At 52.7% G+C, this 23,328-nt stretch overlaps 9 protein-coding genes across 9 annotated transcripts; 4 read left to right on the top strand and 5 right to left on the bottom strand.

The window, feature by feature from the left end:
* Window positions 1-319: 319 nt before the first annotated feature.
* On the bottom strand, window positions 320-577 carry Z520_11533 (uncharacterized protein; the record flags this gene model as incomplete). The annotated part of the gene is made up of 1 exon (XM_016782021.1): window positions 320-577. The coding sequence occupies one exon, from the start codon at window positions 575-577 to the stop codon at window positions 320-322; it is 258 nt and encodes an 85-aa protein (XP_016626804.1).
* Window positions 578-1,443: 866 nt separating this feature from the next.
* On the bottom strand, window positions 1,444-3,154 carry Z520_11532 (uncharacterized protein; the record flags this gene model as incomplete). The annotated part of the gene is made up of 2 exons (XM_016782020.1): window positions 1,444-1,515; window positions 1,589-3,154. 2 exons carry the CDS (start codon window positions 3,152-3,154, stop codon window positions 1,444-1,446), a joined length of 1,638 nt encoding a protein of 545 aa, XP_016626803.1.
* Window positions 3,155-3,638: 484 nt separating this feature from the next.
* Window positions 3,639-4,019, top strand: Z520_11531 (uncharacterized protein; the record flags this gene model as incomplete). Its single annotated transcript, XM_016782019.1, has 1 exon — window positions 3,639-4,019. The coding sequence occupies one exon, from the start codon at window positions 3,639-3,641 to the stop codon at window positions 4,017-4,019; it is 381 nt and encodes a 126-aa protein (XP_016626802.1).
* A 453-nt stretch (window positions 4,020-4,472) lies between these two features.
* Z520_11530 (uncharacterized protein) lies at window positions 4,473-5,920 on the bottom strand (the record flags this gene model as incomplete). The annotated part of the gene is made up of 2 exons (XM_016782018.1): window positions 4,473-5,760; window positions 5,847-5,920. 2 exons carry the CDS (start codon window positions 5,918-5,920, stop codon window positions 4,473-4,475), a joined length of 1,362 nt encoding a protein of 453 aa, XP_016626801.1.
* Window positions 5,921-6,374: 454 nt separating this feature from the next.
* Window positions 6,375-9,041, bottom strand: Z520_11529 (uncharacterized protein; the record flags this gene model as incomplete). Its single annotated transcript, XM_016782017.1, has 1 exon — window positions 6,375-9,041. The coding sequence occupies one exon, from the start codon at window positions 9,039-9,041 to the stop codon at window positions 6,375-6,377; it is 2,667 nt and encodes an 888-aa protein (XP_016626800.1).
* A 1,059-nt stretch (window positions 9,042-10,100) lies between these two features.
* Z520_11528 (uncharacterized protein) lies at window positions 10,101-11,471 on the top strand (the record flags this gene model as incomplete). Its single annotated transcript, XM_016782016.1, has 1 exon — window positions 10,101-11,471. The coding sequence occupies one exon, from the start codon at window positions 10,101-10,103 to the stop codon at window positions 11,469-11,471; it is 1,371 nt and encodes a 456-aa protein (XP_016626799.1).
* Window positions 11,472-13,122: 1,651 nt separating this feature from the next.
* Z520_11527 (uncharacterized protein) lies at window positions 13,123-15,783 on the top strand (the record flags this gene model as incomplete). Its single annotated transcript, XM_016782015.1, has 1 exon — window positions 13,123-15,783. The coding sequence occupies one exon, from the start codon at window positions 13,123-13,125 to the stop codon at window positions 15,781-15,783; it is 2,661 nt and encodes an 886-aa protein (XP_016626798.1).
* Window positions 15,784-16,544: 761 nt separating this feature from the next.
* Window positions 16,545-17,684, bottom strand: Z520_11526 (uncharacterized protein; the record flags this gene model as incomplete). Its single annotated transcript, XM_016782014.1, has 1 exon — window positions 16,545-17,684. One exon carries the CDS (start codon window positions 17,682-17,684, stop codon window positions 16,545-16,547), a length of 1,140 nt encoding a protein of 379 aa, XP_016626797.1.
* A 932-nt stretch (window positions 17,685-18,616) lies between these two features.
* Z520_11525 (uncharacterized protein) lies at window positions 18,617-22,423 on the top strand (the record flags this gene model as incomplete). The annotated part of the gene is made up of 1 exon (XM_016782013.1): window positions 18,617-22,423. One exon carries the CDS (start codon window positions 18,617-18,619, stop codon window positions 22,421-22,423), a length of 3,807 nt encoding a protein of 1,268 aa, XP_016626796.1.
* Window positions 22,424-23,328: the final 905 nt, after the last annotated feature.

Genomic DNA, 23,328 nt, shown 5'->3' with positions numbered 1-23,328 from the left:
TGAGTCTTCCGCTCTCCTCGATCGGCGCGCGGCCAGACAGTCTCTTACTCGACCTGGTTCCGCAAGGCCACAGTGGTGATGTTTTCCGTGGTGCTATTTTCTCAATCTCAACAGCGGAGGCGAGACGAGATGAGATGAGACTCGAAGGTACGGAGACGTGGTGTGTGCTTGCTTCTCTTTGAATAACACGGCTGGGAGCGGAAACTTCCCCTGTATTGGGGAAAACTGAGATCCAATGCGACATTGTTGTTTTCCGTAAAGCAGATTTCATCTCGCCTCCGTTTTCGGTTTCAGTGTCGTTCGGCGGTTCAGGCCCATGTCATGTCCGGGTCGAGACGGACGCGAGTTCCATCTCAGCCGGAGGATGATACCGGCGCAGCAGCTTCGGATCCCCGAGCGCCTCCATCATATTCCTCCCGCGCACGTCGCGCATGTACTGCCTCTGCTGGTCGGACGGGGTGAACTGGTCCTCGACGTCGTCCGCTTTGCTCATCAGGCGGTGGACCACGAACCCGACCGTGACCAGCGCGGCGGCGCCGAAGATGCAGATCGCGATGATGCCTTGGTACGAGATCATCCTTGACGCGAGGAAGCTGGATGGGACCACGGTATGGTCTCTTTGGGTTCGAGCCTGGTTTTTCCTTCTCGGTATCAGATGGAGCGCGATTGTGGTAAGAGGGAAAGAGAAAAGGGTTGGTCTTTTCTGGATTGGACCGCCTGAAGCTTAAAATGTTGCAGCTCAACGGAAGGATAGATAACGAGAGAGGTGGAAGCTGTGTGTATAGTCTCCTGTTCCCCTCCCGGCTTCATGTACCCGGCCGAGTGCGCCATCTTATATATCAAAGACTCGTGGTACTGTATTTGCGTTGGCTTAATCACCTGTAGTGACGGCACACCCGTCGCGAGCTCTGAGTGGCCGGCTCGGGTTGTGGAGACAATTCAAAGACGTGGGTGGGTCCGTGGTTCGAAAAGGGGGCGAACGTGCCATTGAATTCATTCGAGACACTCAATCTTTGTCTACCCTTGCCAAGGAATACCGGCGCATGGGTCGCTGAAGCAGCTCGTTCAGTCGGAGAAGCTTTTCTCAGCCCGCCAAGAAGAATGATTGGTGAGCTCGGGTTGTGGACAAGTTCGGGACCACGGGCCAGGGCGTCCACTTCGCGTCGACGCTGTTTTGGTTCTAACGGTCGGCAGGACCAAGGGACTCGAAGCTCGGATCGTGGGCTTGTGCATGATGCTTGAGTGGGACGCGGGGGATTTTGTCGGCGTCTTTTGGGGGCTGGGGGAGTGAGAATACCATACCCTGCAGTTTTGCATTCTGGGTGGCGGACCCAGTTCCACGTTGGATCCCATTGTAGAGAATTCGTTCTCATATTCCCGTCCCCCCAGTAGGACAGCCATCGGCTGCGTCGCATTCTCTCCCTTCCACCGGAACATGCTCCCTCACTCGTCAGAGACGGATAATCGAGAAATCTGAAACTCCCCTTTCGACAGCCTCAACGCAAGCAGTCCGCGCTGCGGAGGATAGCAAGAGGCAAGTCTGGCTGGACGGTACAGGACCGAGTACACCTTGTATTCAAAGCTTCACCATATGGTCAACCAATGACCACACCTGATTGTCATCTTGCTCCCACTTTCGAACTTGGTGAAACTTGGTGGCTCGTCCGTCAGAGTCTCGCAGTTCGACCATCTGACTCCAGTGCAGGCGATGGTTTTCGGGTGGCAGATCCATCTGGGAAGGAGGCTGTGGACAGAAAACCCCGTGAACACTGCCTGATTCCTCAATGCCTACCGACCACTCGGCGATATCAGCCATCGTGTCGGCTCTCCAAGTGTTTTCCACCTGAGTGCCATTTCGGAGTAGGGAGATCGCCTGCCGACGGATGACTGGGTGCCGACACTTGACTGCAACACCAAACAGCGAAGGAATGACTCGCGTCTCGAACATGAAGACGGGCCGCAGCTCTTCGCTTTTGGGGGCAATGATTCGGCTGGCGTGGTCGACCATGTTCTGAAACATGGGGAAAAATTCGTCGAAGTCCGTCTCATACATGCTCAAACCGGTGCACACCAGGATGAAATAATAGCCGTACACCACATGCAGGAGGGAGTAGCGCTCGACTTCATCCTCAATGGATGCTCTCTCGGGACACTTGGTCATGTCTTCAAAAGCCGAGTGCCACTTCAGAAAGTCCATTCGAATTTGCTGCTGTCGGGCAATCAGATCCGACGGTGGTGTCCAGTCTTTGGGTTTGTCGGTTCTGATCTCTCTCGTATCCACGAGGAAATCGTGCGCGGCAAACAGGAGGACAAAGAGACTATCCCTGGCGGCCGATAGTGTCTCCAAAGGCGGATTATTGAAAACCATTCCCCGGCTGAGAGGGAGTCTTTGCGATGCAGACATGTTTTGTAACAAAGCTCGGACGGTGCTTGCGACAGAGCTCTCGGATTGCGTTGTCCGGCAAGTCTGATGCTCGGGTTCTGCTGTTGCTTCCATCATGGCGACAGCCCGTTGATAGAGCGCTATTGCCTCGGAAGGATGGTCTTGCAGGCACTCTATACAAATGTATAAGATGCAAGATATTACAGCAGTGGTTGGCCGAGTGGCTCCTTGTTTCAGCCCAGCCCGTAGCCGAGCAATCGATTTGCCGTACCATGCCAAAGCCCTTCGATGATCTCCCTTCACAACAGGGGCTGTCTTGATTTCTGCCACTGTAGACTGGCCGGAGGACTGAAAGTGTTGGATCAGAGACGACAGAGCAATGACAGCGTCCCAAATCACGGGGTCCGAGTGACTGAGCTGAGGGAGGAGGCGACGCCAAAAGTGTTCATCCACTGTCCGTGAACAATCAGGCACGACTCGCAGCACAAAGAACTCAAATGATTGGACCTCGATCTGCTCAACGCTCGCGTACGTTGGGGGGGATTTTACTTGCATCACTGCGTGGTTCGCGCTTGGTGACCAAGCAATCCAGGATCCCTTCTCCCCAGCGTGAACGTAGCCATCACATTTTCTCCCTGTCGTCAGGCACCTTTTACAGGCGGGACGCTGCTCATCGCACTTTAGCTTTCTGATCTTGCAGGTGATGCATCCGTCATGAGACTTGCGGCTCCCGAGCTGGCCTTGTCGCGGGCGTGATTTTGGCAAAGCCATGGTCAAAGTTGGGCACGCTATTGTTGGGTTTTGTCCCAGCGGTCAAGCAGGAAACATGCCCCATCAGAGGGCCAGCACTCTGTGCCCTAGATTAGGATCTTGCCTCGGCTTGTAGGTACTGCAATTGAAAAGTAACAGACCTGGTTAGTATGAATGGCGGGATGAAAATGAGACGAAGGGGAAGTTGGATTGTGCAAGGGAGCAATGCCGAAAGTGGCAGGGAATGTGCCGCCGCTTTTGGGGGCATCCCCGGGGCTCCAACCCCTGAATCCCTACCTAGGAACCTACCTAGGCACCTCCCTAGGTAGGGACCGTATACCAATGATTGATTGTCACCCCTGTTAGTGAAGCCCCTTTTGACCCAGCACCCCGAACGCGGGCCCCCAAGGATACGGTGGGTTACAGCGCTCTTTTTGCCTGAGTCACTCGTATTCGTATTGATCTCGAGGTCCTTTCCCAGTAGACGCCGCAACTAGCTGTCAACATGTTTCGCACCACAAACAAAAGACACACTATCACTCTGTTAAGAACAACACGACCGTATCGGAATCTTCACATGGATAAGCGCCCCAAATTCCGATTTAGACGCCCCCTCGACGGCCTAGCATACGAATTCCACCTTGAGGGCGGGACCGCCAAAGAGAGCGTCTACGTGCGATCAGACTCGGCAGTGAGGATGATTTACGACAGGGAATTCGGATGGTCGATCTGGGACGATCCCGATGCGGAGAGTGCCTCGCGGATGCTGTTGGGGCGCGTATGGGAAGTCCCGGTCAAGGACCAAGGCGATCAGCCGCCGGAGGGGGTCTGGGTCAGTCGCAAGGCCGACAAATCCTACGTCTATATCCTAGAGTATCTGGAATAAGGACCTGGCTACCACAAGATAACTCGAGGTAAGACCTACGTAGATGTTAAACAGGATCAGATGATGCTGAAAACATCCAGGTGTCTGACCCGGAACTTGGTGGGCCTCCAGTTAATAGGATTGCCTCGACCATGACGAGCATTTCTCGCTTTTGAGCTGAGCCATTGGCGAGCCCCGCGATTACAATGCGATGCCACTATGGTCGAAATGGTCATGCTGGGACTTGGACTGCCATGGAAATGTATCCAGATGGAGATGGAGGCGTAGAGTCTACAAGGCTGTGACTGCGGGGCTGTGAATAGAATATAGATACGGGCCTGGCGATTCTTGGTGCAATCTCATCAGAGACTGGGTGAAGCCGCAAAGCTAGAGGTCGAGGGAAGAAAACACCTGGGCAGTCTATCCACAGAGACAGGAATACATCTTTCTTGCTCTCCTAATGTCCAGTCGTATTTATACAACTTTGATGCCTCTGCGTCCCTCTACGGCATTGAATCCCACGCCTCGAAGATTCCAACTCCCCTCCGCCTGCTCTACCGACATGGTATTCCCGCCTCGATCCGTCGCTTTGCTCCAGATGCTAATGTCCTCGCCCGGCGCACAGGGGACGTGCACATCCCACAGGACCCATGCGAACTGTCCCCTCTCGGAGGTGCTCGTACTGCGGCCCATGTTTCTCGGGTGCGTGTTGAATTCGTCGCCCTGGTCCAAAATGCTCGCTTCGTGCCACGTGTGCCCCCTGTCGAGACTGACCTCGACCTTGACCACGGGCCCATCTTTGCCCTTGGGGATCGCATACCCCCTGACATGCACGCGACCGTTTTCATCCCTCTGCACCTCTTCATCATCCTTGCCGGGAACCGCCACGACGGAATTGATCGGGTTGTCCATCATGGCCTCGACAGAATCCCACAACTCGTCTCCTCCCTGCTTCGCTTCCTCCGCACTGTCCACTTCGGGAGGCAGGATCTTGTAGTCCCGTCGCTGGTAGTGGTTGGTGCTCTCCTCTCCCGCGACAACGAGGGAGTCGAGCCACTTGACGCTCCGCGCGCCGATGACGCCTGGGACAATCGCCCTCAGGGGAAAGCCGTGGCGGGCGGGCAGCACTTCGCCATTCATGTGTGTTGCCAGCAGACATTCCCGGTCCGGGTCCAGTGCTATAGACAGCGGGACTGAGGAGCCGTAGTAGTCGTCCTCCTGGGTGGGTTGCGTGGTGCACGCGAACTGGACGTGCAATCCCTCGTACCGAGATCCAAGTTCTTCGCCGCCACCACCACCGCCACCACCGTCGTCATGCGGCTTACGCGTTGCCAAAGCTTTCAGACCAGCGTGGACCAACACATCCCTTACCCTCACTCCCCTCCACTCAGCATTCATTACCGCTCCATCTCCCCAATCCAGACCACTGACCTCGCCCAGACGCTCACGCATTTCATGGCGTCTGTTCCCCGCACATTGTAGCGCGCAGGTGATGCTGACCTGCTCAAAGTTGTCGGACAGCTCAGAGAGCGAGAGGACAGCGTTGAGTGGTTGGGGAAGAATGTTGGTGTTCGAGTTTGGAGATGAGGATGACGAGAGCACAGGGTCTGATTTTATCGAGAGGCGATGACTTGAACCGTCGAGGTGTTGTATGGGCCCGTGATTGCGGTCGTATGCAACCAGCTGTGGTTTACCTTGAGACTGTGATTGCGATTTCGATGTGTGTTCGGGTTGAGGATTGGATTGCGAGGGAGTGAGGAAGCTGCTCAATAAGTCAGCTCCATCCACATTCATTCCTTCTCACGCCGAACGGGACATTGTTCTGGTCGTCTGACTAGTGGTCCCTACCTCTGTACAAGTCTGCTCGTATCGGGCTCTCTGTTGACGGGCTTCTGGGCCGAGCCATCCTCGCCTGGATTCATTGTGTCTCAGACTAGAGATGCAATTGAGCTGGAGGATGCGGTACGTTTGGGCCGGTACCAAGTCAGATTTTCCACCGACGACAGCTTCGTGCCTTTTCATGTGGTTAAGATGGTTTCCGTGATCCAAATCAAAGACGCACCCATGAAGCATTCATATACACACCCTTGACACCCCCTCCGCAATACAGTGTTGGTTGACGTCACGGAAATGATGGACTTCTGATTGGTCATGAAGTGGTCGTATGAAGTATTAATTAATACATGCTCCGTCCAGCAAGAAGTACAGAAAGGCCCCCAAGTAAATCATCCAAAACTGCTCGCAAGCACAAAACGTCATTATTGGCTTCCCGTTGACTCCTTTTCATAACCAAGACCGTCTTGAATTTTCCCCAAGCTAGATGCGCATTCCGGGCCAAAGCCCACTTTGCAGAATCGTGATCAGCGTGAATATCTCTCACTTCTTTGACTTCTTCCCCTTTCCCTTTCCTTTTTCCGGCTCGTCCGTAGTCGCTAAAATCGCGTCAAAGGTGATATTCGGATTAAGTGTCGAAGGAGGTCGAGAGCTGCCGCGATATGAAGGTGGCGCATCCATGGCCTCCAAGCCCAAATTGACAGAACTTCGATCTCGACTGACGTTGCGAAATTGGCCGGACCCAGAAGGAGATGTCGGCCGCAGGAGTGGTGAGTGTATTGGACTGACATAAGGTGATTGAGCTGGACTCGCATACGGTGAATATGCACTGGCCCGCCGCGGTTGGAGTCCATGGTCATCCACATGCTGAGATGTTCCATTCGTCCCTTCCGGGGGTGATTCTTCCAGCCATCTTGTAGCAGCTGTCCAGCAGTGACTCCGTCGATAAATTCCTTCCACGCTGTGATCGATCAGGTCTGCTGGAAGACTCACGTAGCCACCGCCACTGGCTACGTTGTACCATGCTCGAGACGTAGACTGGTCTTCTTTCATCCAGGGTCGTCCTCCCCGTGGCGCAACGCACAGAAAATACTCGACGCCTTCTGTATGCTTGAGGTCTCTGGCGTCCACCACGGTCATCGGGAGAGCCTGAAGGACGGCGTACATGAAGAGCCATTGCCCACATCGAGCATCTACGACCTGATCAAGGGTTTTCCCTCGACCAAGTTGGCGTTCGTAATTGAAGAAGTCTTGAATAAAGGTGCTCGCGACGATTGACTCGCGATTATAAGCTCCCAGCAGCACTTCGTTGATCTCATTCTCTTTGAGCTTCTTACTTTGCGCTGCCGATTTGTCGGATATGACCACATGGCGACGGTTGAAGCTGTTCGAAAATTGTGGAATTAACGGCGTATCGAACGGTATGGGAGGAATGACTGGAGGTGTCGCTCGGTCGTATTCACTCTCAACCCTTCGAATCGCGTGTTGTATTGTTTCGTTCTGGTCATCGGTCTCGGCATCATCGGCCATTGGTGCCATGTCGACAGTTCGTGTCGTGATCGCCGAACGATCCACCAGGATATCGTATAGATCTGTCAAGTCCTTGTACAGCTCCTGCAGCAATATCCTATTTAATCCACTTTCTTCGAAGTTGTTCTTTTTGGAAGATGCCTTGGGAGGCCAAGCACCATATCGCCGACGCAGATAAGCTATAATGAACCGTCTGAAGTCCAGGAAAGCGGCTTTCCATTCCTTGAACCGAATAAGCTTCGCTTCGGTCGATGTCTGCGAGTTGGCAATTCCGGCAAACATGGAGGGGAAATCGAAGTCTTCGAGCTTGCCCTTGACCGTCAGCAGCCTTTGCTCCATGTCAATCTGGGCTCGCTCTAGGCGGTTGATCGTAATGGGTGACATCTTCTCGTACTTGGGACTTTTGATGGACTTGATATCGGCGAGACGCCCAACGGCGTGGCAGAATCCTTCATTGTACAATGGCCATGATTTGAGATGTTCCCCGAGAACGATGGCCTCGATGGTCTTTTCACGACTAGACCTCACATCAGCCAGTCGGAGCTCGTCGCAGTATCGCGAAAAACTGTTGTAGGGCACATCGCCCCATGTGGATCCGTCTGCATTAGAAAAGGAAAATCTCTTGAGTATGCTGCTTACTCCCATGAAAATTGAGAACAAAGTCGTCTGTCTAGGCGTTGCGATCAACGCCCCGCCAGCGAGGAAGGCAAAGAAATTGCGGTACAGGACTACAAGTTCGAGATCATCTCCGTGCAACTCTGACCCGGGCTGAGATACGTCCCCTTCGAAACCTAGGGGCAGATAGACATGCTTCTCCTGGCTGATTGAAGTCACATGGGGCACCGAGAAGTTTGTGGGGCGGTAAATCGAACTCTCCTGAGACGGCGGACGTTCCTGTCTTGGGCTCATTGACATTTCTGAGAAGGCGGCCTGCATTTGGGGAATGTCGCTATTCCGGTCGACTGGTGAGGTCGGAGACTGCATGCGAAGGTTGACGAGGGACCTTGAGTCGACCAACAGAGCGGAGTCGATACGAAAACAAGGGCCTTTCCCAGAGGATGGGGGATAAAGATAAATGACTGTATCACCATAATCACTCCAGAGATCGGGGACTCTCTCGCCCTTCAACAGCGGTGTTAAGTCGTAGGCCACATGCTCCCGCAATCCGGCGATCCACGCCCTGGGTGCCCCTTGGCCGTCATCAAATTTATGTTTGTCTGATTTTCCATGAAGCCAACTCTTTTTCTTCGCAACCTTTGCCGACGGAGGCGTTGCAGCGTGACCCGGGGAGCCGGTCGTACCGGGTGGTATTAACAAACTGGGTGTCTGAGGCCGACTCCTGCTTGCTTCCCTGCTCCGTACCAGACTATGGGGACTGCTATTCCTGCTCCCAGATGCGCTGTCGGGTGCGCTTTGATGACTGCTGGGGGGCCGCACTGCTCCAGAGTCGGATAGGAGAGGAGGGGGAGCAAGAGGAGGCAAGCCATCATTGAGATCGATCTCGGAGGAGGACGTTATGCGATGTTTGTGTAGTTTGTGGGATTTGGTGTGGCCGGCAGATTGAGGTAGAATACGAGGAGAAGACGCTGTCGCAGTTTCCATCGCGGGAGGTGAATCGCTGTTTATCTTGTCGGCGGACTCGCGCGAGAGGGTAAATAAGGATGATAGTCGCTTCGCCATGGTAATCGTATGGCAGCTCTAAGCGCACAGACGAATTCCTCAAAAGAATCGGCTATGTCGCCTTTTTCTTCCCCCAGTACAATGAATGAGTGTGAGTTTACGCAGTTCTTTTAGCGAGTGGTCGTCATAGCCGCAATTCACTTGCGCCCGTGACGCATGTCTTAGCTTTCTGAGGTTGCTAAATACGGCTCGGTGTGCTGGCGTGTCACCATATTCAAGAGGGAAGTGGATGCCAGGAAGGAGACTCGAGGATCGAGGAGGGCGAAAGGGTTAAAGAGAGTAAACCGGATGGGTCATGCATTTCCTAACGCCCCGGAAAAGCGTTTTGCAGGGGGGATGACAGTTGACTGGGGTGAGCCGCGTGTGTGCGTGCTATGGTGGAGAGGCGGTGGATGGGTGAGGCAAATAATAATCCTGTGTCATGAGGTGGGTAGTGATGCCAGCAGTGAGCATGATGAGCTGATGGGATGGAGAACGAGTGTCAGGGAGGACAAGGGTGAGACCCGCGCTCTCTCTTGGAGACGCCTGGGTGTCGCACAGCATACTCCCTCCTCAAGTGTTAGAATTCAAGAGACGTCTACCATGGCACCGCATCTACAGTGTACGAAGCGAGACACTTTGGTGCCTGCGTCACCAGCACTTTTCAGCCTCTGCCGTTGACGTCGACATCCCCAGTTTCCAGCAGCAGCCTTTGCCTGTTGTCGCCTAGATCAAGGGACCATCCACTGCAGGCGATGCTTAACACGCCGCTAACTGCCACCCTAGCGAGACTCCAATGGAGGCAAGAAGAATACGGAGAAAAGGGAAAAAAAGGAAAAAAGACCCTTGGTCGAAAGGAACTCGATGACTGGATCGCCAGCCTCAAGCAGCGAGGGAAAATTCTGATCGCTTCCTGCTGACCATGTGCAGGAGAGTATGTGTACCGAGTACGCCTCTTGATGCGTATAACTGCGGATATAGCCACGCGCGTGTCAGAAACACATGTGGAGGTGTCTTCGACAGCTGCCGTCGTCGCTAACCCCCATCTTTTGGGCCCCTCCCTTGTCAATAGCGCCCAGCATGACACTTAGAGCAAGCTCCCGCGTGGATTCTCCAAAGGTATCGAGGAACAGGCAGATTGATCTCCTCAAAGGCTGGCCACATCCGAGTCTGCTGCCGCCCCATCAGCTGGACCAGGCGTCCGCAAAAATACTATCCAATCCCTCCAACTCGGACGTCTTGTTTTATGGTCCAGATGAAGGCTATCAACCACTGAGAGAGGAAATTGCCAAATGGCTCAATGATTTCTACCGGCCTAGCGAGACAGTCTCAAGCGAGAGAATATGTATCAGTGGCGGTGCCAGCCAGAATCTCGCCTGTATTTTGCAGACTTTTACTGACCCGATCTATACTCGCAATGTCTGGATGGTGGCTCCGACATATTATTTGGCTTGCAGGATTTTTAACGACTCTGGGTTCGACAATAAGCTGAGAGCTGTGCCCGAGGATGCAGAAGGTATCGACCTCTCGTACCTCGAGCGAAGGCTCCGAGAAAGCGAGAAACGGGCGATGGCTGAAAACAACACATCACCCCGGGTCAAGTCACCTAAGCCATGGAGGAAGATATACAAACACATTATTTATGCAGTCCCGACTTTTTCCAACCCTTCCGGTCGAATCATGAGTCTGGGCCATCGGCAAGACCTGGTCCGCCTGGCTCGACAATACGACGCTCTCATTGTGACCGATGACGTCTATGACATGCTCCAGTGGCCCTCCGATCCCAAGGCCGGCTCGCGCAGGATGGACACTGCTGTCCTGCCACGAATAGTCGACATTGATAGACAACTCGATGGCGGAGTAGTGGATGAATATGGGCACGCCGTGAGTAATGGGAGTTTCAGCAAGATTGTGGCTCCGGGTTGTCGAACAGGTTGGGCCGAAGGGACGCCGGCATTGGTCTATGGACTGTCACAAACGGGTTCAAGTCGCTCTGGAGGCGCCCCTTCTCATCTGGTCGCCTCCTTCATTTACCAGATGATGGCCACCGGGGTTTTGCAAACCCACATTCTGCAGGAATTGCAGCCAGCGTATGCGCAACGATATCATCTGCTGATGCGAGCGGTAGAGCAGCACCTGTTGCCATTGGGACTGACCATGCCTCAGGCGGACAAGGATGTTGCCGGAGGCTACTTCATCTGGTTGACCTTGCCAGGCTCCTTGGACGCGACACGCATCTACAAACGGGCGTTGAAAGAAGCGAATTTGACTGTAATTGCCGGACCTATGTTCAAGGTGGACGGAGACGAACAAAACAAGGAGGCGCGTTTTGAGCAGGATCTCCGCCTGTGTTATTCCTGGGAAGACTTGGATGTGCTCGAGGAAGGCGTCGTTCGATTGGCTCAGGTGATTGAAAACGAGCTGGAAACAAACCGGTCAAGTGGAGGATGAGCTGGAGTGACACTCGCTGTAAATGTTGATGAAGGATATGACTTGTCACTGCTCTAGTTAGTCGAATGAACAACTTGGCCCTTGGCCTGGTTTTATCGCTGCCCGTACCTGGTGGGTAACTGGTACTTGGGCCGAGCAGTAATTTTTCTCCCTCTCTCTTTCGTTGGATCCAGGATCTGCGGCATGATCGGAGTAATATCCAGCCACAAGGTCAAGCCCACCCAGCCTCGACAGCGCCACTCCCGTCAGCCGAGTTGGTCCCTTGTCAAACGAAGCCTGTTTCGAAGTGTTTCATACCCCTGGCGCCCATTGCGCCAATCGGATGATATACAATCTGCCAATTTTACGCCATTTCGAACATTGCCCTTCGTGTCATCTTCCTCCTCCTTTCTTGACAGCTTCCCTTCCCCTTCGCCACCTTTCCGAGTTCATAACCCGACGAGTGGAGAGGAAGCTGTATGCGGATTAAGGAGCTTCCCAAGCTAGCATGTCCAACGAATCAGTTCTCGGGGATGGCTCAGTGTTGCTTGTTTTTGACTCCCCTGCCACGCGGTTGCTTCTCAGCGGAGCGGCGCGAAGTGACCTAGCTTTACCGGAACAGCTGGTCCAGGAGGTAATGCCGGCAATGAAAGATCGGAGACACTAGGTTCCTGCTTGCCACCCCTTTGTTCAGCATGCAGAAAGGAAATAAAAAGGACAACAGGAGTCCACAAGGGGATGGGTCTGGACGGCGTGGTGCGAGATTGGGACAAAGGGCAAGTAACGTACCAAAAGCAGCCGGCTGGCTGACGCCGTGTAAAGAGTACGTACAACTGATCGACGCTGCTAGATTGACTGCAAAGGTCGAACGAGATTGAAAAGAAAACCGAGGACCGGGATTCTCTGTGAGACTCCCATCTTCCTGTGCTCCTGCTGCGTTGTGTGGTGTGTGGGTTGGTTTTGCGAGTCGTGCGAACAAACGCTTGCCAGCGCATATCATCAACACCACAGCCTCTCCTTCTCTGTCTATCGCTCATCCAGCAAACTGGGGCTGCACTCGTTGTCACTTACCATTTCTTTGGTCTTTCACTCACTGGGTTTCCTTTATTCTTCTGCTTTGTTCCTTTGAGGTCGGTTCTTGTGCTCGAGGACACCTTTGTCATTCATTTGAAGAAGAGAAAGCAAGCAGAGAAAGGGGGAGAGAAAGGCTTCGGGACAATTGCCCTTCCTGACGGCATCACTCGCTATCGCTACCGGACCCCCCTAAACAACAACAACAAGTGTCTGTCTGTCTGTCTGTCTGTGCGAATGCAGCTGCGATTGTCTATTGTCGATTGTCCCCTGACTTCCATTCATCACTGTTCGAGACCAAGTTGTCATTTGCACGACTGAACTCGTGCCTTCCTCTTCGTTTCGTCACCATTTGCCCTGTGCGCAGTTCACAAGACTACTTTTACAACTTCCTACACGCTTGTCACCACCGTCGAGACGCCACTTGAAGGCACCGACACTGGTGATCGCTGCCTTTGACCACTGCCTCGATCTTGTTTGTCTGGTGCTGGTCGCCTCAAAGAAATATAAAGAATTACCTTCAGCTTCTCCTACTGCTCTTCGAAACCATCCATTCTCATCTTTCTCACAACAAAAGGACCAAATCAACTTGACGACAAACATGTTGTTCCCCTTCCTACTCCTTCTTTGTGCCTGTCTCACCAACGCCATACCGAGACCGGCTCCAGTCGAACCTCGACAAGCAGCGTCCTCGTACTGGCTCTCTCAAATCCAGCGTCAGGGCACTGTGGCTTACGGCTCGAACCCCGACTACAAGATCTTTCGCAATGTCAAAGACTATGGTGCTGCTGGTGACGGCGTGACTGATGATACCACTGCCATCAACAATGCCATTACCGATGGGTCTCGTTGCGCCGAAGGCTGCGATAGCTCAACCACCGTCCCTGCGATCGTCTATTTCCCTCCTGGTACCTACGCTGTCTCATCTCCGATTATTCAGCTCTACTATACCCAATTCATTGGCGATGCTGTCAATATCCCCACTATCCTTGCCTTGCCGAGCTTTCAAGGTTTGGCTGTAATGGACACCGATCCTTACATCCCTGGCGGCAATGGTGCTCAGTGGTATACAAATCAAAACAACTTCTATCGACAGATCCGCAACTTTGTCGTCGATATCTCCCAGATGCCGGAAAGCTTAGGAGCAGGTATTCACTGGCAGGTAGCGCAAGCCACCAGCCTCCAAAACATTGTCTTCAACATGCGTCCCAAAAGCCCCACCAACAAGCAGCAAGGGATTTTCATGGACAACGGCTCTGGAGGCTTCATGTCAGATCTTGTATTCAACGGCGGTAATTACGGTGCTTTCTTGGGCAACCAACAATTTACCACGCGGAATATGACGTTCAATGGCTGCAACACTGCAATCTTCATGAATTGGAACTGGCTGTGGACTTTGAAGTCGGTGACAATCAACAATTGTGACATCGGAATCGACATGTCAAACTTAGACAATGGAGTGAACCAGACTGTGGGCTCTGTGATTGTCCTTGACAGCGTCATGACGGGCACTCCGATTGGCATAAAAACCTCGTACAACAAGACCAGCCAGCCTCCTACTGCAGGTACTTTGGCCTTGCAAAATGTCGACTTCACAGGTGTCCAGACTGCTATTGCTGGTGCAGACGGCACTACTCCCATTCTCGCTGGCGGCATGGTTGTGGGAGCCTGGCGGCAAGGCGACACCTATACGCCTGTTGCAGGATCCACGGCTGAATCCCAGAACGTCACCAACGTCAAGAGAGAGCCACAAGGTGGACCCTTGTCCCTCCAGCCTCCATCGATCTCATACTACTCGACGACTACAACTACGCTTACCATTTCAGCCATACCGCCACCCAGTGGCATACTGCTAACAACCACAACCGTGTATGTCACTGCGACACCCACTGGCAGTGCTCCGGTAACATTTACTGTTTTACCCGTTCCTCCATCCAATGTCAGCGCTTCTTCGACTGTCTCGGCAAATGCTACAGCATCCCAGCCTACGCCGTCCTCTGAAGAAACTCCTGCTGTGTGCTCTGAGACCCCGGTGTCACTGCAATCAGCACGCGTTCAACAACCATTAACTGCTCCAAGTATGGCCGCGTCTCTGATGAATGGCAACAAAGTTTTTGAACGCTCCAAGCCACAGTACCAGGATGTTCCAGTTTCGTCCTTCATCAGCGTCAAATCCGCTGGCGCCAAAGGTGATGGCGTAACTGATGACACTGCCGCAATTCAGAACATTCTCAACAATGCCACTGCAGACCAAGTCGTTTACTTCGACCACGGCGCCTATGTCATTACTGATACCGTTACAATCCCTCCCAACTCCCGGATCACCGGCGAGATCTGGCCTCTGATCATGGCTCAAGGCACGGCGTTCGCAGACATCAACAATCCCAAGCCCGTCTTCCAAGTCGGAGCCCAGGGCAGTGTCGGTTCCGTGGAGATATCAGATCTTGTGTTCGAGACCATCGGACCCGCCCCTGGTGCTATTATGCTGCAATGGAACATGGCAGAGTCGTCTCAGGGCTCTTGTGGCATGTGGGATGTCCATTTCCGGATTGGAGGCACGGCAGGAACTCAGCTCCAGCAGGATACATGCCAGGCTAACGTCACTGGTTCCTTCGAATTCAACCCCAAGTGTGCAGGTGCCTTCTTGTTGATGCATATCACTCAACAAGCATCTGCTTATTTGGAAAATTGCTGGTTCTGGGTAGCTGATCATGAGCTTGACATTACCACGCACAACCAGACCAACATCTACAACGGCCGTGGGTTGCTTGTAGAGAGCCAAGGTCCTGTCTGGTTGTACGGAACATCGTCAGAGCACAGTCAGCTCTACAACTACCAATTCTCCAATGCTGCGGATATCTTCATGGGCGCGATTCAGACAGAGACCCCCTACATGCAGGCTACGCCCAACGCCCTAGAAGGAGGGTTTCCACCCAACTCGGCGTTCTCAGATCCGACTTTTGCCGACTGTACCACTGACTCGTGCAAGAAGTCTTGGGGCTTGCGGATCGTGGATTCAAGTGATATTTACATGTACGGCGCAGGTCTCTACAGCTTCTTTGACGATTACCTTCAAACATGCCTGGATACAGAGTCGTGTCAAGAGAACATGGTCGATATTCAATGTTCATCCAATCTCAGCTTGTACGGCCTTACAACGAAGGCTTCAGTGAATATGGTGGACGTTGACGGAATTCCTGAGGCTATCGGACAAGATCATGAGAACGGCTTCGGCCAGACTTTGCTTCTGTTCGAGACCTGAAGTATTGTGTCATCCGGACAAAGAGAACTTCAAAATCTTGAAGTGAAAGGTCAAAAAGGAATGATTGATCGTTAGGAAACGATGATCGAGGACACCAGAATCGATTTTGTTTTGTGCATCTATTGGACAATGGGAGATTGAGCTCAAACATGAGCGAACTGGCATGATTATGAGCATATGGGCTTTTACTGGCATAAGCTACCGGAATGGCTTGAACTTTATGATACAGGTGTTGGCTGGAAGTTTCGATGTGCGTACAGATACCCCGTGGCTAAGCGTCCACTTTGGAGTTGCTCTTGCTCTACTTGAGCTTTGAAAGACAGCATACGAATGAACAAATCATATGAAACAGTACCTCCGCTCCGCGTTCCCTTGGCCTCCGGGAATCTTTTCATGATAAACTGCTACTATCTAACTAGTAGAGCCCGGGCCGCCATCAGAAATAAGCAGCACAGTCTGAAACAGGGTGCTCAATAACGATAAGGTGACCACCATATCAAAGGTAGCTAGTATCCAGTAATAAGAATAAGGAGACTGCTGTAAATAAGAGTAGATAGAATACTCTTGGAAGTGAAGATGACCTTTGTGTAATATCCAAGCACTTCTACTTTTGCTGCAGTCGTATGGCCTTTTCATCAGACCTGTTCCACTTCCTTTCTGAAGTCGGCTCAAGCCCTAGATGGCCTGAGTATGTGGACTCGCAAGGCGGTCATCAGCCTGGCACTGACTACGCAGGACCATACCGAGAAGACAAATCACACTCATAGAGTGACCACTAATTTCCTCCCGCTCACCGTTCCCGAAGCTAGTTTGTCCATTGCAGCCTGGACGCTCTCGAGCCCCTTTCCCATGACCTCAGGCGCAGGCATGCATTGCATGCGGTGGTCTTCCAACGCGGTCTCGAGCCACTGGTACACCTTGGTCGCGAGGTTGGTGGTAAAATCATCAGAAGACACTGCCGACAGATTTGTCACAATCGACACGTCGTTTTTGGCGTACTGATCGGCGCCTGGGAAGACCGAGGCGATGAAATTCCGGCCAGTGCTACCACAGCCATGAAGAATATCGCAGAGGGGCTGCAGTGTGGGAGGCTTGGAGATGGCGTCGTACGCGCCGACTATCTCCTGGCCTTCTCTCTTGAGGTAGGAGACCACGGATTCGACGATGTTCGGATCGCTTTGGTCAAAGCACTCCTCTGCACCCAGCGATTTGACGAACTGGTGGTTCCGCTGCGAACAGATGCCGACAACGGTGTAGCCTGCTTGCACGGCGAGTTGGACGCCGCAGGAGCCCACGCTTGAAGAGGCACCCCAAACAATAAGCGTCTTGCCCTTTTTCTCTGCTCCGCCCTTGGCTGGAGGCATGTCCAATCCCAACATCACCTCTGGAAACAGACAGCTGGAGGCGGTATTCACACCGAGCGGCAACACGACTGCGTCTTCGTAGGTCATGGTGTCGGGTATCTTTGCCACAAACGGGAAAAGAAGAACCACGTATTTTTGAAAGGAAGAGTAGGCGTACACCTTTTTGCCGCGCCATTGTTCGAGGTCGTCATCCTCACTAAGATCCAGGTCTTTGGAGTCTTTGGATCTTAATGGCGATGTTTGACCGATTACACGATCGCCGACCTTGAGATGAGCAATCCGTTCGTCCGTCTCTCCTCCAGGAGGAAGCTCAACAACCTCCCCAGCGACATCGCATCCGAGGACGCAGGGGTAGCCGCCTTCTTCCGGGATGAGGATCCCGAGTCGTTGGATGCCACAGTCAGCAGGGTTTATGGCCACGGCGTGGGCTCTGATCACCACTTCGCCGGAGGATGGAGGTGAGTAGGGGGCCGAAGAGATCGTGAGGGCTGGTGCTTTGGGAGATGGCAGGATTGCTGCCTGGTTCTTTGGTGTCATGATCAGATATTGGTTGTGAATGAGTTACAACCACGTAGACTTGAAGGTTTGAGATCTAAGCAGTATATCAGCCGGTTTGGTGGCTGTCTCTGGGTTCCCCCTGCCTGTCTTTCGGCAAAAAGTTGAGAAGCGGTGGATATGTGTATTTATAGGTCTATAGTGTAGCGTTGAGAAATGGGTTGAAGACGAGCAAAGCCCGTTATCGCCGAAACATGCTTGAGCATTGTGCTGATGTTATCATGCGATACTCTTCTGTGTATGACTAGTGGAGGATCTGTATGTATCAAGAACTCAGATTGCTATCTCAGTTAGAAATGCCACAAATGCTTCATATCCTGGGCAAGGAGCTGCATGATTGGCTAGCCTAGCTTGATGGAGATGGGAAGAGAAGGCTGAATACGAGCGAGGGTTTAGCTCGAGAGGCGTTATACGAGGGCAGGACAAGATCGACATCGTCCCCTTCACATAGTGCTTTAAGAGTTGGACCCCTCGCACTTCTAGTGTCCGGCCGGTAGGTCCGCGTCGTCTCATACTCAGAGCATGCTTTCTCCCATGTCCTGGGTTCATCCAATGTTCGAAACCGGACATTCGAAGATTGCGGCGACTGATACGAGGCTGAGAAGCGCCAAGACTGGCAATGGAAAATCTTAGTTCCGGCCCTTGGTCCACATGCTGCCGTCAACAACCGCACCCGTGCCTTTGGACTCATACGAGAGCCTGCCTATGAACTGAGAAGTCCATAGTTCGTCCTACCACAATTCCCAACTCTGTATCACTTCACTTACTGCCTTTGGTGACTCGCAGTTCTTTCCTTGTCAGTGGTTCAACGCCCTATGTTACCTGGCTCTCATCTGTAGAGTTTTCTTAAAAGAACATGGATCAATAAACGTCGATGTGCATTTCCTGGTCTTCGCCTTCGACCAACCGCAACCATGAGCTTTCGACATCCTCCACGGCTGAATGATTCTGGAGAAGAGGAACCGCGCATTATATTGGACCTGGCGGATATAGATGATACTCCCGCGGCGCTGACTCGTTTAGAGCGTCGAGCTGCCTCCTTCGCCAAAGCCTCCAAATTTAAGAAAGACAGCCCTGCTCAAACCGAAGCCAGGCCCGTTCCCCCTCCCTTCGCCACCGATTTCGGTCCCACGGCTCTGATCGAATACCTGCGAGCTGAGGTCGACAAATTGAAGCGTGAACGCAATGCCACCTCGGGAAAGGGTAAGGGGAAAGAGAAGGAGATTTTGGAACCGGCAATATCTGGCGTGCTCCATCAGAGCCACACTCCAACGTCTCCACACGGCCTCCTTCCACCGTCTACTACTCCAGCGCTCGCTGACCGCGTCAATGACCGCCAGTCTGCTGTGGGCTTGGCAACTCGGCGATCGCAGCGCCTGGCGCGCAGAGGCTCTCTCAACCGGGAGGCGAGTCAAGGTGCAGGGGACTGTAAAAAGACACCGCTGTCTCGACCACCACTACTGACGCCGTTTCTGCCAGACCTATCTCAGCAACCATCCTTCCAAGAGGGCGGTTCCTCTTCCCAAGCACATGACCTCACCTCACTACCCAGTGGTACTGGTCCCTCTAGGGCAAGCACATTCGAAGCGCACACCAAGAACAAGAGAATGGCTGTTAGGAACACGGCTCAAGAGGATTTGATTAGTCCCCTACGCGCAAGATTGCGTCAGAGAAGATATTCGAGAGATTTGTTTCCCTCTGGCGGGTCGGCCGCCATGAGCACGGATCTGTCTGCAATGTCAGGGGCTTATTATCTCGAATTTCGACAACAGGACGTTCGAGAGGCTCGTTATTTCTCCTTGCCTGAGAGTTTCCTTAATGGCGAAGCACGCTCGCCTGCCACTACACCTGGACAGGAGACCACTAGCAGCAAGACTATTCAAGCGCCGTTCGACAAGCTCATGCATGGCTTGCCCAACGGTAAAGCATCAACACAAAATCCTCCCACCACCACGGATTTTGCGTATCCTGGTTGGGAGAGCCAGTCCCCGCCAGTCACTTCTTTCGACTACGCCACTCTCATCCCCGAAGTCATCCCTCTTAGCGACAAAAAGGAGTTTATCGACCAGGCGATGCGAGCAAACCGGAATAGTTCGGCTGATTCAGAAAACCGAAGTCCGGAGTCGAGCTGGGTGTATAGAATTCCGTACTACGGGGCTATCGCTATGAGGAGAGAAGTTCCCTCTATGAGAGCGCTTGCTCCTGCCATTCCAACCGTCGATGGCAGTGACTCAAGTGCGGAGGACGTCCCTATACTGTCCCCTGACAAGAAATATCCTCGCCTCTGGAAACCACCGTCAATGATTCCTGGCATGTCTCCAGCAAGCACAAGCTTGACTATGGTCTGCTCGGGTCAAGCTGTCAAAGGTCTTGAGGCAGAATCAAACTCCATACAAAAGTTCGATGCCGATATCTGGACGGAAATCTCAAGATTCCTTTCTACGCAAGATGTGAGAAACCTCCGCCTAGTCGACAAATCTCTTGCACACATCATAGCTCCAATCCAGTTCAGGAACGTTGTGGTGAACTTCGACAGACACTTTTTCGACGCGAGCCGCAGCAATTGGGATATCAAATCCGGGCTCCCACCCAACGATTCAATGTTCAGGAAGTACGGCGCCAATATCAACAAATTTGGCATATCCTTCGAGTACGATCTGCAAGGTCTGTCGCACGCTAAGGCGAAAACCATTGAGAAAGAACACGACGCATGGTTTGGAACATTCATCTGGCCAACTGAACAATATCCGCGTTTTCCAGAACTGCAGGCACTCGAGGACTTTGTTGACAATAACCGTCCATTGCTCAAAGAAGCATTCAAATCTCTGACTACAGTCTCGGAGCTTGGCTTGTGTATTGACAGCGGTCACGGCTGGCTCGAAGGCCCTGACATCTCTGACATGGCCCTTTTCAATCGACGAACTACGAAGGGCAGCAAAGTCTTCGGGAAGACGTTCAAAACCGAAGACGTTTGGGTCACTTTTGCACGTAATGAATACTTTAGATGGGCCCAACAGAACACCATCAACGAAACACTCAAGGCGCTTATGACCAAACAGCCAACTCCAGAGTCTGCTGTCAAAGAGGTTCGCTTTTTGAATGGTCTCAAAATCCGTGACATTGAGAGCTTCCGCTATCAGGACGAGCAATATGATTACGACCCGGAATGCCACGTGGGAGGTGGCCCAGTCCCAGGAGCGGAAGCTCTTGTAGACGCTAATGGCGAGTTTCCTAATCTTTCGCAGGCGCATCAGGTCGCCGGCCAGCGCCGTTTGATAGCCCATGCGCGGAACGGAGGGAAGAGATTACCTCAGTGGCCATTAATCTTCAGTGGCCACAATCTTGCTGCTGAGCATGGAGGTCACTGCTCTTCCATCCAAAACAAGACTGCCAATTTTGTCGCATCTCCACTCCTACCCGGAGCGCTCACCGAGCCGCAAGCTCAATGGTTGATGGAAACCGTATGGGCACAGCGTGCTTTTCTCTCCGCTTACACGACGGCCATCATCACAAACAAGCAGAACTTCGCGTCGATTCACACTCTCCGCATCAGTAAATTGTCCTCTGGGCTCCTACCATCAATAGAACAAGGGGAGTTCTGGAAGAGCTTGCCTGGACTGAAGACGCTGGAGATCCTCATAAGCCCGGACTGGCGAAAGGAGCATGTCCTGGGTGACCGTCGATATGCCGAGAGGATGTTGATTTTGCCCGACACGGCGGCTCAGAGGTTCACCAATTTTTTGAGGAAGTACATTGTCAACATAGAGACTCTGCACAGCCTGAGCATTGGCTATGTCGGAGGCGGAGAACATGCTGTGGGTATGTTCGCACGCAACAAGCACGTCTTGCCTGCACCAATTGTCGATTGGCCAGGAGATTGGCTGCACGACAACACCAGAAAACGTCGCCCATTTCTCATAAAATTCGACCACATACGGCATCTCAAATTCCAAAACTGTTGGTTCACTCCGTGGATGCTGCAGGAGTTCATGAAGAAGAGCAGAGACACAAGCCTCCATTCCTTGAACCTTGACTCCGTGAGCATGACCGTATATCATGATGCCGATATCGAGAGGCCGACTTGGAATGTATTGGGTCATCTTCGCTGCCTTCATCCTCGACAAGACTGGACTCAAGAGATTCTGCCCACCGGCGCTTCTTGGGCTCGAGTTCTTGATGCTATTACGCCGGGGAAAACACTTTTTGCACACAAATACGACGCTGGACTTATTGACCCAGAAGCTGAGCCGATCCCTGAGCCAGCGTTTCGCGGGCATATTCAAGAAATCGTTCTCAACAGCTGTGGTTATGTCAAAATCTCGGTACCTAAGTGGGCCTCCCTGGACTATGACCAAAATGCGGCCGTTCTTTGCGCCGAGCCGACCATGGACGATGGCCTGCATGTTCGCAAGACACGATTTGCCCTAGGGGTAGAAGTCGAAAGTGTGTTGGGTGCGTTCCGTAATCCGGCACATCGACCCCCGGAGCCATCAGAGGATACGAAGGTCATGATGTCCGATTCAGGCGATGATTATCCATGGTTGGGAACATTGACTCAGTGCATTCATCCTATCGAAAAGCGCGTTCTCGAGGAGGCGTGGCAGATGACATTTGGCTGGCCCAACAACCTTGAGCGATTCGCCGCCGTCGAGGATGGGCAGTGTGAAGGCGGGACAGGACGTTTCAGTGGCGTAATCAGGAAAAACGACGGAAATACATAGTACTGAATCCACTCTACAAAGGGACCCTTTGCTCGCGATGAGTTCGATCTCGGTGCTCGATGAGTACGGCCGTGTCTCAGGGTGCTTGCGCCTGTTCCAGCATGAACGGAGCCAATTGGACATGGATATTGTTGTGATGACGATCAGTTGACCCGAGGAAGCGGTCTTACTCTTTGCTAGGTGCAACAGGTAGACTGACGGGATGAACAATACCTGCAGTGTGGTAGTCTACCTGGGCAAGTGTATCATCATTATCATTACGGGCGGTTGAAGTCTTTTGGGGAAGCTGATCGGCATCGAAAAGCGTACGGCTGAGCAAAAGGCGAAGACATTGAGCTGCACTGGAGGTCGCAATGAGACCGTGCACAAGATTCTGGATGCTAGGCAGCCAACTGCACAAACGACACGGCCTTATCCACATGCTTACACTGTGAAGACTTCCAGTTTGCCATTCATTCTTTCTCTACGGAAAATATCTTGACCCCCAACCGCGTACATACGTAGGTAGTGTCTGACGAAAGCCCCGTCCAAATGAGACAGGGAAGGATGTTGGTCCCATGGTAGGCGAAGTTGCAAACCGGCCGTTCCAAGAGGAGTACATATCCACCTCGATCGACACAGATGAGAGAATTAATGAAACAGGTGCACTTGTGGTGCTTGGAGCTCTGGACACAACGGCTATCTTCAGGCATCCGGGATCTTGATACATGATGCATGCACTACGGCGAGGTTCCTCAAGGTACCAGCTTCGTTCGGACACACTTCTGTTGTTTAACTACCTACGTCGGTACGGGGTAGTGTATTCCCTACCCACATTGGCGAATATTGAACCCCTGGAAGTCGCCAGCCTCGTTTGGAGCAACCCCAGGCAGCGCAGAATCCTTTCCTCCTCCCCCTCCCCCCCC

The sequence above is a fragment of the Fonsecaea multimorphosa genome (genome assembly GCF_000836435.1).
Source record: "Fonsecaea multimorphosa CBS 102226 unplaced genomic scaffold supercont1.40, whole genome shotgun sequence".
NCBI lineage: Eukaryota > Fungi > Ascomycota > Eurotiomycetes > Chaetothyriales > Herpotrichiellaceae > Fonsecaea > Fonsecaea multimorphosa.
This window is presented reverse-complemented; position numbering and strand designations above follow the sequence as displayed.